The 11,842-nt window shown below is 50.5% G+C and overlaps 1 protein-coding gene across 1 annotated transcript in view; it reads right to left on the bottom strand.

The window, feature by feature from the left end:
* Positions 1-4,476: 4,476 nt before the first annotated feature.
* The window catches only part of CCDC62 (coiled-coil domain containing 62), a 30,814-nt gene continuing 23,448 nt past the window's right edge, over positions 4,477-11,842 (bottom strand). The window contains exons 10-13 of the mRNA XM_056131412.1: positions 10,004-10,175; positions 7,803-7,928; positions 5,468-5,558; positions 4,477-4,856 (exon numbers count right to left, since the gene is read on the bottom strand). Coding sequence (XP_055987387.1) covers positions 5,505-5,558; positions 7,803-7,928; positions 10,004-10,175 — 352 coding nt within the window. The 3' untranslated portion in view covers positions 4,477-4,856; positions 5,468-5,504. The remainder of the gene's footprint in view (positions 4,857-5,467; positions 5,559-7,802; positions 7,929-10,003; positions 10,176-11,842) is intronic.

Below are 11,842 nucleotides of genomic sequence, written 5' to 3'. Positions count from 1 at the left end.
GCCGGGGGAGGAGCCGGGGGCGGGGCCCGAGGCCACGCCCCACGGGCGGGGCCCGCTCACGCCCCGCCCCGCGCCGAGGCCCCGGCCGGGTCCCCGGCACGGAGCGGGCACCCGCCGTCGCTTCCTTCCCTGCAGCGCTCCAGCCCCGCGGCCCCTCCGTCCCTCTACGCCGCGCGGAGCACTTACAAAAAAAATTTTTTTTTCATCCTAGAAAATTTTCTTAGTCCTGTCTACAGCGGGCCAACGTCTGATTTATTGTGGGACACTCGTTCTCAATGCAGGCCACCGTCACTGAGAATCCTAGACTTCCCCCCCTTTGCAATCTTACATGAACTTATGTCAAAACACACAGACCACGCCTGCCCTGCTGAAGCAGCTCTGCTCGACTGGCTGACGAGGATGGCTGCGCTTCCCTGCATGCGCCCCCCAGCCAGGGCACCCGCCTGCTCACCCGCAGCCCTGAGCAGAGCTGGGCCCTCCACGCCTGCGGCAGATGCAGTGGGCGAGGCACGGCGTTCACCACTGACTGATTTTTATTACTGGTCACAGATGGAAGTAATAAAAAAATCACGTTCTCCCACGTGTGCATTCCCCAATGGCTTTACGGGAGCGCCACTCATAGCCTACGAGAATGAGGGAGATCTCCCAGGACAGGATTAAGGACTCCCTGACAGCGCCTGCCTGCACACAGGCCTGGTTTCATCCCTGGCATCATGTATGATCACAGAGCCAAGGTAAGTCCTGATGTTTGCCATGCCTGGGGCAACCCGGGGTCTATCCCCAGAGTCCCAGATGGTCCCTATGCACCACCAGGAGTGATTCCTGAGTGTGGAGCCAGGGGTAACCCCTAGCATTTCCGTGTGACCAAAAGATAAAAAAGAGCAAGCCCTGGGCACAGCAGGCGAGGGCCAAGCCACTGACTGCCCCCCCCCCCCCATAGCCCCAGAGCTGGAGGGCTGCACCTGACAGCCTCCCTGTCCTCACCACCCTCCGTCTGATCCAAAGCTGCTTTACCAGAGTAACAGTGGAACAGCAAAGCTAATAGGCCGCTGACGGCGCTAAACCCTTTATGTGGAATTATCTCCTTTTAAATCCTCAGCACCCTCTTCTGCCACTGTGGTCAGATCCAAGCCACAATCGCGGGAGTGCTCGCTCCGTTCAGCTGTTTCTTAGACTCCTTTGCACATGAACACAGGCTTGTGGACCCCACAGGACAGCCCATGTAAGCCGGCAGCGACCCCATGGGCCCAGAGCATGCGCAGTGACCCCAACTACCACTTGTCTGTCACAATCGTTAGACACTGCTCGTGGTCCAGGGCATGTGGCTCAAAGGGCTGTGTCAATGGAACTTACCTGCGTGCGCTGAACTCTGACTACGGCACGGGTGAGATCACGTGTGTTTAGCAGCTGCCTGCTACCTGCCTGCAGGGCTGAGGCTCCCGGTCTTCAGAACCCCGGAGAGCCCTTGGGTGCATCTCGAAGGCAGTCTCACATTTTCCAGTGTGGTAGGAAGTGTGGGGGGATGGGCCAGATCTCAATCCCAGGAAAGCAGGACGGGCAGTGGGGTTTCCACCAGCGGCTTGCCACGTGGCTGCAATACCTGCATCGCCCCGCCCGAGCTTGGATGATCTGGCCCAGGCTCCTGGCCACTTCCACCACCCTGTCTGACAGGTCCCAAAGTGGGTCACGCTCTTTCCCACCTCAGGGCCTTTGCACTTGCTAGTGCCATTATCTGGAATGTTCTTCCTCTCTCTGCTTGCCTGATTAGGATCGTGGTTGGGAAGTCACTTCCTCTGAGAATCCTCCTCGCTTTGACCTATGTCCCTGTTATACGGAGAGCCAGGTCAAAGCAACTCAGAGCTGAATGTCATAACACTTAACCAGTCTCTATGAACTGTTTATGATTATTTGAATAAAGTCTCTCTTCCCACTACCCTAGAAACAAAAAATCGAGCTGGCTTTGCTCACTGCTAAGTCTCCAGTGATCAGCAAAGCAGTACTTATTGCTGTGGGCTCAAATTCTATTTTCTTTTTTATTAGATCTCCTAAGCACACATTTGGCTGAGAACCCAGAAGCCATCCTTTACATGACTGATCAATAGGCTCTCTGCACGTGGTCAATTCTCATGCTAGTTTTAACCTGCCTCTTCAGCTAAAGACTAGGCCTCCCCAGTCATGCTGGGGACGTCCAGGGCTACAAGGCCATGCTGTGCCGGGGACTGAACCAGGGGCCGTGTGTGTGTCCCCGGCTTGGGCTCCAGTCCTTTGAACCATCTCCCTGGCTCTTGTGTCTGGTTTCTTAATCTGATCTGGTTTACCCTTATCAGCTGTAGGAAGTATTAATCAATACTATTTTGGCAGCCAGAAATAGTACAGGGGTTAAGTGATTGCTTTGCACAAAGCTGACCCTGGTTTGATCCCCAGCAACAAATATGGTTCTCCGAGCACCACTGGGAGTGATCCTTGAGCACAGAGCCAGGAAAGTCCTGAGCACAGCTGAGTGTGGCCCAAATCCAAATCCAAAAACTGAAAAAGAAAGAGATTCTTCCTGAAACCCTCCTCAGCTGGCTTGAGCAAGGTGAGCACTGAGCTGGGCTAGCTGAGTGGGAAGATCTCAGAGCCGCGGGGTGGGGTTGGGGGGCAGCTCCGGGCAGTTTCCTGGGCACACACAGGTTCCAGGCCTCACCTTCGGCCAACACCTTCCCAGGAGCCTCTGTGGCCCATGCATCCTATTAGCACTTTTTCTGGTAAAACTGTTTTAAATGTTTATGTATTATCTTGATTCAGAATTTCTTTGGGGTATTTCTATTTTTGTTTCAAAGATCTGTTCACAAATTCTAAAAATATACAATATCAAGTCTCTTCAGATGGCTCAGATAATTTCTGGCAGGAAAATTATAGTACAATTCACTTCCTCCTCTTAAGATGAAAGAATGTCGATGACGAAATATAAATGCTAAAACCTACTTTTATCTTGGAACTATTCAAACATACTAAGGCTGCCTCTCTTTATCAGAAATTCCTCAAATATTTGAATAACTTAGGTTGAGACAAATTGATGATATGAAGATTTCCCATTCTTTTAATGGTATGTGGTATAATTCACATAGTGTGGTGGGCAAGACTAAATATTATAGATATTTAAAATGACCTGATAGATACTTAAAATAGTCACAACATTCATTTGTCTTTTGGGCTGTGGTCTGGGGGCAGAAATCGCTTCTGGTGGTGCTGAGGACTGAACCCAGAAATTCTGCACAGAGTGGAGTTTCCAGCTTTTTGAGCTATCGTGGGCTTGAAAGCAGGAATTTTTAAATTTTTTAAATTAATTAATCATTTATTTATTTTTGTGCTTTTTGGGTCACACCCAGCGATGCTCAGGGGTTATTCCTGGCTCGGCACTCAGGAATTACTCCTGGCGGTGCTTGGGGGACCATATGGGATGCCAGGGATCGAACCTAGGTCGGCTATGTGCAAGGCAAACGCCCTACCCGCTATGCTATCGCTCTGGCCCTGAAAGCAGGAATTTTAAAAGAGCATAAAACCCCACCAAATTTCTTTTTCATTTTCTTTTTGTTTTGGGAGCCATATGGGGTTTCGGGAATCGAACCCAGGTTGGCTGGGTGCAAGGCAAATACCTCTTACCCGCTGTACTACCGCTCTGGCCCCGACTTTCTTTTTTTAGCACCCAAAATAAAAAGGAGAAATGGGGCTCAGAGAGATAATGAAGGAGGCAAGGTGCCTGCCATGCATGCGGCTAATCCGGTTTGATCCCCCAGTACCACACAAGGTGCCCTAAGCACCACCAAGGTCCCTAATACAGAGCCCCTATGAGGGACTCCTATTGGGACTCCCAACTAAAGAAGGATGGGGCAGCTCCTCCACTCTCATGAAAATCATCCCTGAGCAGCTCTGTTTCAAACCCTCAAACAAAGGAACATTTATGTAGCACAACAGAAGCCTGAGAGCTCCATGCTTCAAAAATACATTCCTATTACTGAGGAAACAACTTGCCAGGTGTGGTTCCCAGCCACTCTCCTTCCTTATTTTATAATGAGGGCTTTTCTCTTTCCTTATTATTTCTCCTGTGTAATTTGTTAAAGCAAAATTTTTTCTTTATTATTAAAAATAGTTTTTATTCACTGGAGCTGAGCAATTCTCTCAGCAGAGTCGGAGAGACACATATTCTTTTTAAAAATTAAATTACAAGTTCAAACATTAGTCTTTTAGTCATTAATGATTAAAAAAAAATCCATACAAAAACTCATCTTTGAGCAGGTCTCTGTTAGGAGACGGGATCCAGACCCAGGCAGAGGGTGCTCTCTGCGCAGAGCTGGAGCAGAAGGACCTCTGGGAGTTATTTCCAGTTTTAAACATTTTATATTATCTTATGTCTACTTTACACAGCCAAGTCCAGAACTAAAAGCTCAGAAAAGAGAACATAATTTCCCATGTATTTGGAGCTGACTCATAGGCTAATGGTTATAATTTAAATGTATTCACCGGTTTAAAAATATCAGGTAGTTAAAATAGCATTTTACATACAGGGGTTCTCCAATCCACACGCCCCTCGTGGAGTGCCTCCAGCCCAGGGCTGACCATGGTCTCCAGCTTTGCGGCCGCGTCTTCTCCCTCTCAGCATAATTGCAAGTTCATATGTATAAAATTCAAGGTCTAATTCTTACGCACAATAAACATTTCTTGCATGTGAAAATGGTTCACTGGAAAACAGAATATAGGCATTGGAAAATCAACTTTGTTTCCGCTCCCCACGGGAATGAGCCCCTTTGTTTTCAAGGTTAAGTCTGAGGTATTGATGTCTGCTTCTTGTCTTCCACACAGATGAGAACCGGCTTCTGCAGGAAGGAAACACAGAGTTAATAAAATCAAAATCGATGCGTGCTAGACCATGTGCTGAAAGCTCCTGGCCACTTAAAAAAAATCTTGATTTTCGTCAGCATAAGGCAATTTGAAATGTTACAAATATGACTACCTCTCAGCAAAGAGAGAAAAAGAACAGGGGGCCCTCCAAGTGGGAGACAAGGCTCTGGCATGCGGGGGGCTCACAGGTGAGGACAGGCGGGCTCGGCCTCCCTGTCACCTGCTGAGGTGGCGGGGCCTGGAAACGTAGCTCAATGCAGCGGCCTTTTCAGAAAACCTGAAACCCTGCGCCAAGACTTCTTTCCAGACATTCAGAGAGAATGAAAATATAACGTTCTTCGACTGCGGCTGAAACCTCTAATCTACATGTTCCTTTCCTCGGATTTAAGATTTCCAACAGTGGGAAGAGCGTGTGCAGTGTGATCTGCAGTTCTCACCCATTCCCTTCAGAAGGCCTGTATGAGTAGGCCAAAAAGAAAGGGTGACAGGTCCAACAAGCCGTGGACTTGACTCTGCTTATCAATGTCCCCAAGTTACTTATTAAATATCAACTGAGATGGAAGGAGAGATAAGCAAGGCGACCTACCCCTGACCACGGTGTCTTGAGCTGAGTCCTGTCTTCTTCAGTCACAGAGAAAGGGACTTTTTGGAGCTGCCTCTTCTGAGACGTCGACATTCTACAAAACAAGTCCCAAAGTTCTAACTTAAGACTCCGAGGGGGGTGGGGGGGAAAGACTCTGAGGAAGAAAAGCTAGAAAATAGTTGGAAAAAGAAACACGCAGATGGCAGAGAAATGCCTTTACATGACGTGGAGGCTGGATGGGAGCAGAGAGCGCAGGGTATGGGGGTGCTGGCCCTGCACATGGCTGACCCAGCTTCGATCCCAGCACCCCACAGGGTCCCGTGAGCCCTGCCAGGAGTGAGCTCTGAGCACAGGGCCAGGAGTCAGCCCTGAGCACTGCAGCTCTAATCCAGCTGATGTGGCAGCTGAGCTGTTTTCCTTTTTTCCCTGTGTGCCCCAGACCGGGTCCCAGACTGTCGTCCTGCCTTATTCTCAGGGTGGATGAGCCACAGCGCTGTCCCAGCTCCCTTTAGCCGGACATGGGCAGCACAGTCACTTCTGGGACTTGAAAGGAATGCTATGCTGGAGCCCTGGGCACAGCCCCTCCACATCCGCAATGTCTGCGGGAGCCAAGCCAAACACAACTCTTTCTTCTGTGCAGTGCTCGGCCAGCAGGTGGGCCTGGCCAGCCAGTGCTCAGCCTGGTGCTGCAGGGCTCTCATGTGCTGGGGGGATCCGTGTGCTGCCAGGGACTGAACTTGGGGTTCCGTGCATGCACGCCAAGAATTCCGTCCCTTTCAGCTATCTCCATGGCCCCACAATACTTTATTTAAAAATCCATTCTCAGGAGTGATTCCTGAGTGCACAGCCAAGAGTAACCCCTGAGCATTGCTGGGTGTGGCCCTGAAAACGAAAAGGAAAAAAAAAGAATGTCAACAAAGACAAAACCTGAGAGTCGGGGGAAAGTCCGAGCAGAGGTCACGGAGTGAGAGGGCCCTGTGACAGCGACTGTGCTCAGGGCTCCCTGAGTGGGCGGGGGCCACAGCTGGGTGGGCGCCGCGCCTGTGAAGTGCACCAGCTCACCAGCCCCAGACCTGTATTGGGTGGATCGACTGTGTCATGGCTTTTCTTGCTCTTGATGATGATTACTTTTGTATTTGTTCTCTATTTCAATTCTTTTTCAAATGTTCTGATCTGGTATATTTATTTCCCAGGGATTTTTTTTTTTTTTTTTTTTTGGTTTTTGGGCCAGACCCAGTGATGCTCAGGGTAGCTCCTGGTTCTGCACTCAGGGATCACTCCTGGAGGTGCTGGGGGAACCGGACGGGATGCCAGGGGTCGAACCCAGGTTGGTGTGTATAGGGCAAGTGCCCTCCTTGCTGGGCTATCGCCCTGGACTCTCTCTCTCTCTATCTGGGAAGCCTTCTCCAACTTAAAGTAGTGACTGCCTGTGAAGGCAGCAGCGGCAGGGCTGTGGTCAGTATGCTGTACCCTGGGAGGTGGAGATGGGGGGAGGGGCGGGGGGAGATGGGGGGTGGGGAGAGGAACTAGGTACTGTGGGTAATGACAGAATTCTGTTAATTAGGGAATTTCTTAAAAGAATATTCAATTTGTGAAAATTCACTAGCTAGTTCTTCCAAGATAGGCAATCTTTCCCGTATGTATAATATACCTGAGGAAAAATGAAGCTCAAAAAAAAAAATGAACTTTAGTGCTCTTACACACAGCTGGGCCCTGGGTCCCTGAGCACTGCTTGGGGGGGTCCATTAAAATTTTTCCTGAGGAATTTTGTTGTTAGTTTTTTGTTTTAAGACCACATTCAGTGATGTTCAGGTTTTATTCCTGCTCTGTACTCAGGGATCACTTCTGGTGGGGTTTAGGGGACCACACGGAGTACAGGGATCGAACGTGGGTCAACTGTGTGTACAAGACAGCACCTTAACCTCTGCACTATCTTTCCAGCCCCTTCTTGAGGTTTTTTATTCAGATGCTCCAGTAATTAGAAAGAGAAAGTTAGATTGGGGCAGGGGATAGGCCTTGCATGCAGCCTACCCAGGTTTAATGCCCAGCCCCCATATGGTCTCCTGAGTCTGCCAGGAGTAATTCCGGAGTGCAGAGCCAGGAAAACCCCTGAGCACCAGCAGGCATGGCCCAAAAGCAAACAAATAAATGAGAAAGAGGAAGTTTGATTGCACCAGCATTTGAGAGTATGAATGTTCTGTCTTCTGCGAATCTCCCCTCCCTCAAAAAATGAAAAGAAACTTTCGTTTTAAGAGATTCTACCAGTGGGATTTACACATGAAGACGCAGTAGAGGCTCAAGAGCCGCAGCTTAGGGCAGAGGAGAGTCAAGCACCCACCTTCTGGGCAGTGCTGCCGAGACGCTCAGCGCTGACGGGGAGCAGGGTGCTGAGCTCCAGATTCGTGACCATCTGCCGAGACTCGGCCAGCAGCCGCTGGAGCTTACTGGTGGGGGAAAAGTCATCCTGGGGAGACATCACGGAGGCATTCAGAGCATCGCGCTGCACTTCCGAACGCTGCTTCCCAGCGCAATGCCACGGCACCGGAGGCAGCTACCCACCGGGACTGAAAGTCCGAACTCTCAGCAAGGCAAAGGCAGGCCATTAAGTATGAAGAGAACCAAGTATGACTTGCACAGAACGTAAAACTACGTTCATATCCCTGGGTAAAAGAATCCTCGGCACCATCTGGCTCTCTTAAATAAACTTTCTATGGCTAGGATGTCAAAATACTTGGACACTAAAGACTTGTGGAGTATTTGAAAGAAGCTTGTTACAGTCTTCATTCTCTGTGTTGAAATGGTTCATTAGTGCTGGAGCTATAGCACAGCGGGTAGGGCGTTTGCCTTGCACGTGGTCAATACAGGTTCGATTCCCATCATCCCAATATGGTCCCCCGAGCACCGCCAGGGGTAATTCCTGACTGCAGAGCCAGGAGTAACCCCTGAGCATCACTATGCTATGGGAGGCCAGAGAGATAGCCCAGTGGGCTGAGTGCATGCTGTATGTGCAGGAGGCATGGGGTCAATCTCTGTGACCACAGGTCCCACGAGCACTGCTGACAGTGACCCCCAAGCATAGAGCCTGTAGTCCCTGAGCATTGCTGTGTGGCTGCCCCCACCATCCCCTCCCACCACACACACACACAATTTGGGGCTGGAAAAATAGCTTAAATGGTGAGTGTGCATGGTAGAGGCCCAGGTTTGATCCCTGGCGGTGCTGGAAGTGAGCCCTGAGCACTATGCTAGGAGCAATCAAGCATGGCTCTCCACACACACACAATAGGCCTGGGTCTGGGGACGACAGTTTAGGTGAGCCAGACCACAGGCCTGGCACGGGAGGCCCTGGAGTTCAACCCACAGACCTGCAGGGTCCCCGAGCACCATGGCATGTGGCCCCAACAGCCTCCACTTTCGGGCCCAAGTGCCAGATGGTCAGGCCAGAGCACTGTGGGGAAGGACCCTGTTGTTTGAAAAAAATGAGCCGAGGGGGCCAGAGTGATAGGACAGCGGGGAGGGCACTTGCCTTCCACGAGGTTGACCCGGGTTTGATCCCCGTCACCCCATAGGGTCCCCCGAGCACCACTGGGAGTAATTTCTGAGTGCAGAGTCAGGAGTCATCCTGAGCATTGCTGGGTGTGACCCAAAAAAGAAAAAAAAAGTCTAACAACCACACACACAAAAACCCCCAAAGGCAAGAGGTTGTGCATGGAGGCTGAAGAAGCCTGGTCCAGCCGCCAAGCCCTCCTCAGAGGGACGAACATGGACACACCGGGATTGTGGGCACTTGCAGGCAGCAGCACACGTGATGTAACATGTTTCCTCCATGTCAAATTACACAGTCATCAACATGGATGCCTTATACTGGCAAGCCACCTGCCAGCACAGACTCCAGAGGACAAGCAGGAAAGATGCGGCCCCGCGCCCAGGTCCTGTCATGGCCCCTGCCGAGGGTCGCGGGGTGGCCAGGGGCTCAGCAAGGAGGACATAGGGTCATGTTCCCAGGGAGCACCTCTCCCTCCCTCCCTCCCTCCTTTTCTCTTTTCGATTTTTGGGTCACACCCATACCAGTGCTCAGGATCACTCACTCCTGGCTTACTCCTAGCTCTGTGCTCAAGGATCACTCCTGGCAGGGCTTAGGGGATCATATGGGTGCTAGGGATCAGACATGGGTCAGTCATAGGCAAGGCAAGCGCCCTGCCCGCTAGATTATCCCCCCATACAACTATTCTCAAAAGATAGAGAAGAAGTAGCTGTCTCAACATTGCTGCAGCGCTGATCGGTATCAGTCTGACCACAGCACGCGTGACCCATAGGCAGCACACGGGCGTGTCAGCGTGTCTGAGTCCGACACGTCTCTCAACGGGCTTTGTTATTTTGTGAGAGGTGGGACCGTATGCACTTCCAGGGACCCAACCGGGCTTGGCCACGTGCCAGCCAAGTGCCTTAACCCTGTGCCATCTCCCCGGCCCCCTGTAGCATTTAAAAGTCTGAGAAATGCAGAGACCGAGCCAAACGGGGGACAGCAGAGGCATGACAGACCTTTCCGCAGGGCACGGCAGTGTCCGGGCTGGCGGTGGGCAGAAGCTTCGGGGAACTGCTTCCATCACAAGCCGCCTCACAAGCCGCCTCTGCGTCGCCAGGTTTCTCGTCCCCTCTGGAGGCCAGCTGTGAAGAGCCCCCAGCCAGGCCATGCGGGACGGGAGTGAGCTCGCTGTGAGGGAGAGACAGAGACTCGGTGCAGGAGGTGACAGTGTGAGGGTCTCGCCAGGGTGATTTGCCAGGCCAGAGAGGAAAGGAAATTCGGGCCTGAAGAAGAACCTGGAAGCCAGGCACGAGCCCCGTGTGGCCCGTGCGTGGCTCCAGGGCAAGTGCCCTGCTTTGGCTTTCTATGTTGTACTCACAATCTCACACACGTGAGTTACAGTTATATGCTGATATGCAGATATCAGATATATGCTGTATGTCACTCTCTTTCTCTCTATATACACACACACATTTATCTTCCTATCTAAAAACAGACTTTGACTTTGTGTTTTTGGTTCTGGGCAGTAAGTTTGCACATTAAAACCATGAAGTCAGGCAGGAGATGGGACGAGGCAAGCGCGTGTCTTACATACAGCCGACCTGCTTCAACCCTCGGGACCATGCGTGGTTCCTGAGTACCGCCAGGAGCTCAGCATCAGCAGTGTGGCACGCGACCCCCACCCCCCGAAACAGACAAGCCTTAATACTGAATCACACTGTACCATGCTATCTAAACTGCAGTACGCATTTTTAAGATATTGGGGCAGGAGCAACAGCACAGTGGGTAGGACACTTGCCTTGCAAGCAGCAGAGCGGGTTCAGTCCCCAGCACCCAAAATGGTCCCCGAGCCCACCAGGAGTGATCCCTGAGTGCAGAGCCAGGGGTGACCACTCAGCACTGCGGGTTAGGTCCCAAAACAAAGCAAAAAACTTTATATATATATATATATATATAATCGAAAGTTTTAAATAAAATTTAAAACAAGAAGCTTCCTAAAAATCTTTAGAAAGCAAAACTGGGATTGGAGAAGTAGTCTGGAGTTACGGCTCAGTCTTGCAGGCCCTCCGTGGTCCCCTGAGCCTCAGGAGGCGCCACTGAGACCGGGAGAGTCAGGAGGGCCCAGGCACTGCTGGGTAAGGCCCAACGAGCAAAAACAAACTGAAAATCCAGTATGAGCAGCTGACATTTAGTGTTACATGTTACAGGCTTTAATTTTTTTCTTGTAAATGACAGAATAACATCTGCATGATTTTTAGGTGACCAAGCCTCCAAGAGGGGCTACGAGGGGGCCAGAGAGATCAGATGGAGGCTGGCACTTGCCATGCATGTAGCTGACCCTAGCACCACAGACAGGACCCTGTGCAGCGCCAGGCATAACTTCTGAGCACAGAGCCAGAAACAGACCCTGAGTATTGCCAGGCATAGCTCAACAACCCCCAAATAAAAGTAAAATAAACAGGTCAAAGAGTAATCCAAATAGGGGCTGGAGAGATAGGAGATTTGCCTCACATGCAGCAGACCCAGGTTCGATCCCCAGCACTTCATATGGTCCCCTGAGCACTGCCAGGAGTAACTCCTGAGCATCCCTGGGTGTGGCCCCAAAACAAAACAAACAAACAAAAAATCCAAATAATATCAATATCAGAAATTTTATTCATAAAAAAAATCCCATGAAAGTCAATACAATCAAAGTCAGTCTCTTAATATTGAAACTTTGTCCTTTCTGTAATAGAAGATTGAAGAGCTAGGTTTTATTTAAAAATAGCAGATATAATTATAGCATCACTCAACCACAACATTCAGCAATTCTAACAATAAAGTGAGCCAGGATAATACAGCATATGCTAATAACA

Source organism: Sorex fumeus, unplaced genomic scaffold, assembly GCF_029834395.1.
Source record: "Sorex fumeus unplaced genomic scaffold, SorFum_2.1 ptg000087l, whole genome shotgun sequence".
Taxonomy (NCBI): Eukaryota; Metazoa; Chordata; class Mammalia; order Eulipotyphla; family Soricidae; genus Sorex; species Sorex fumeus.
This window is presented reverse-complemented; position numbering and strand designations above follow the sequence as displayed.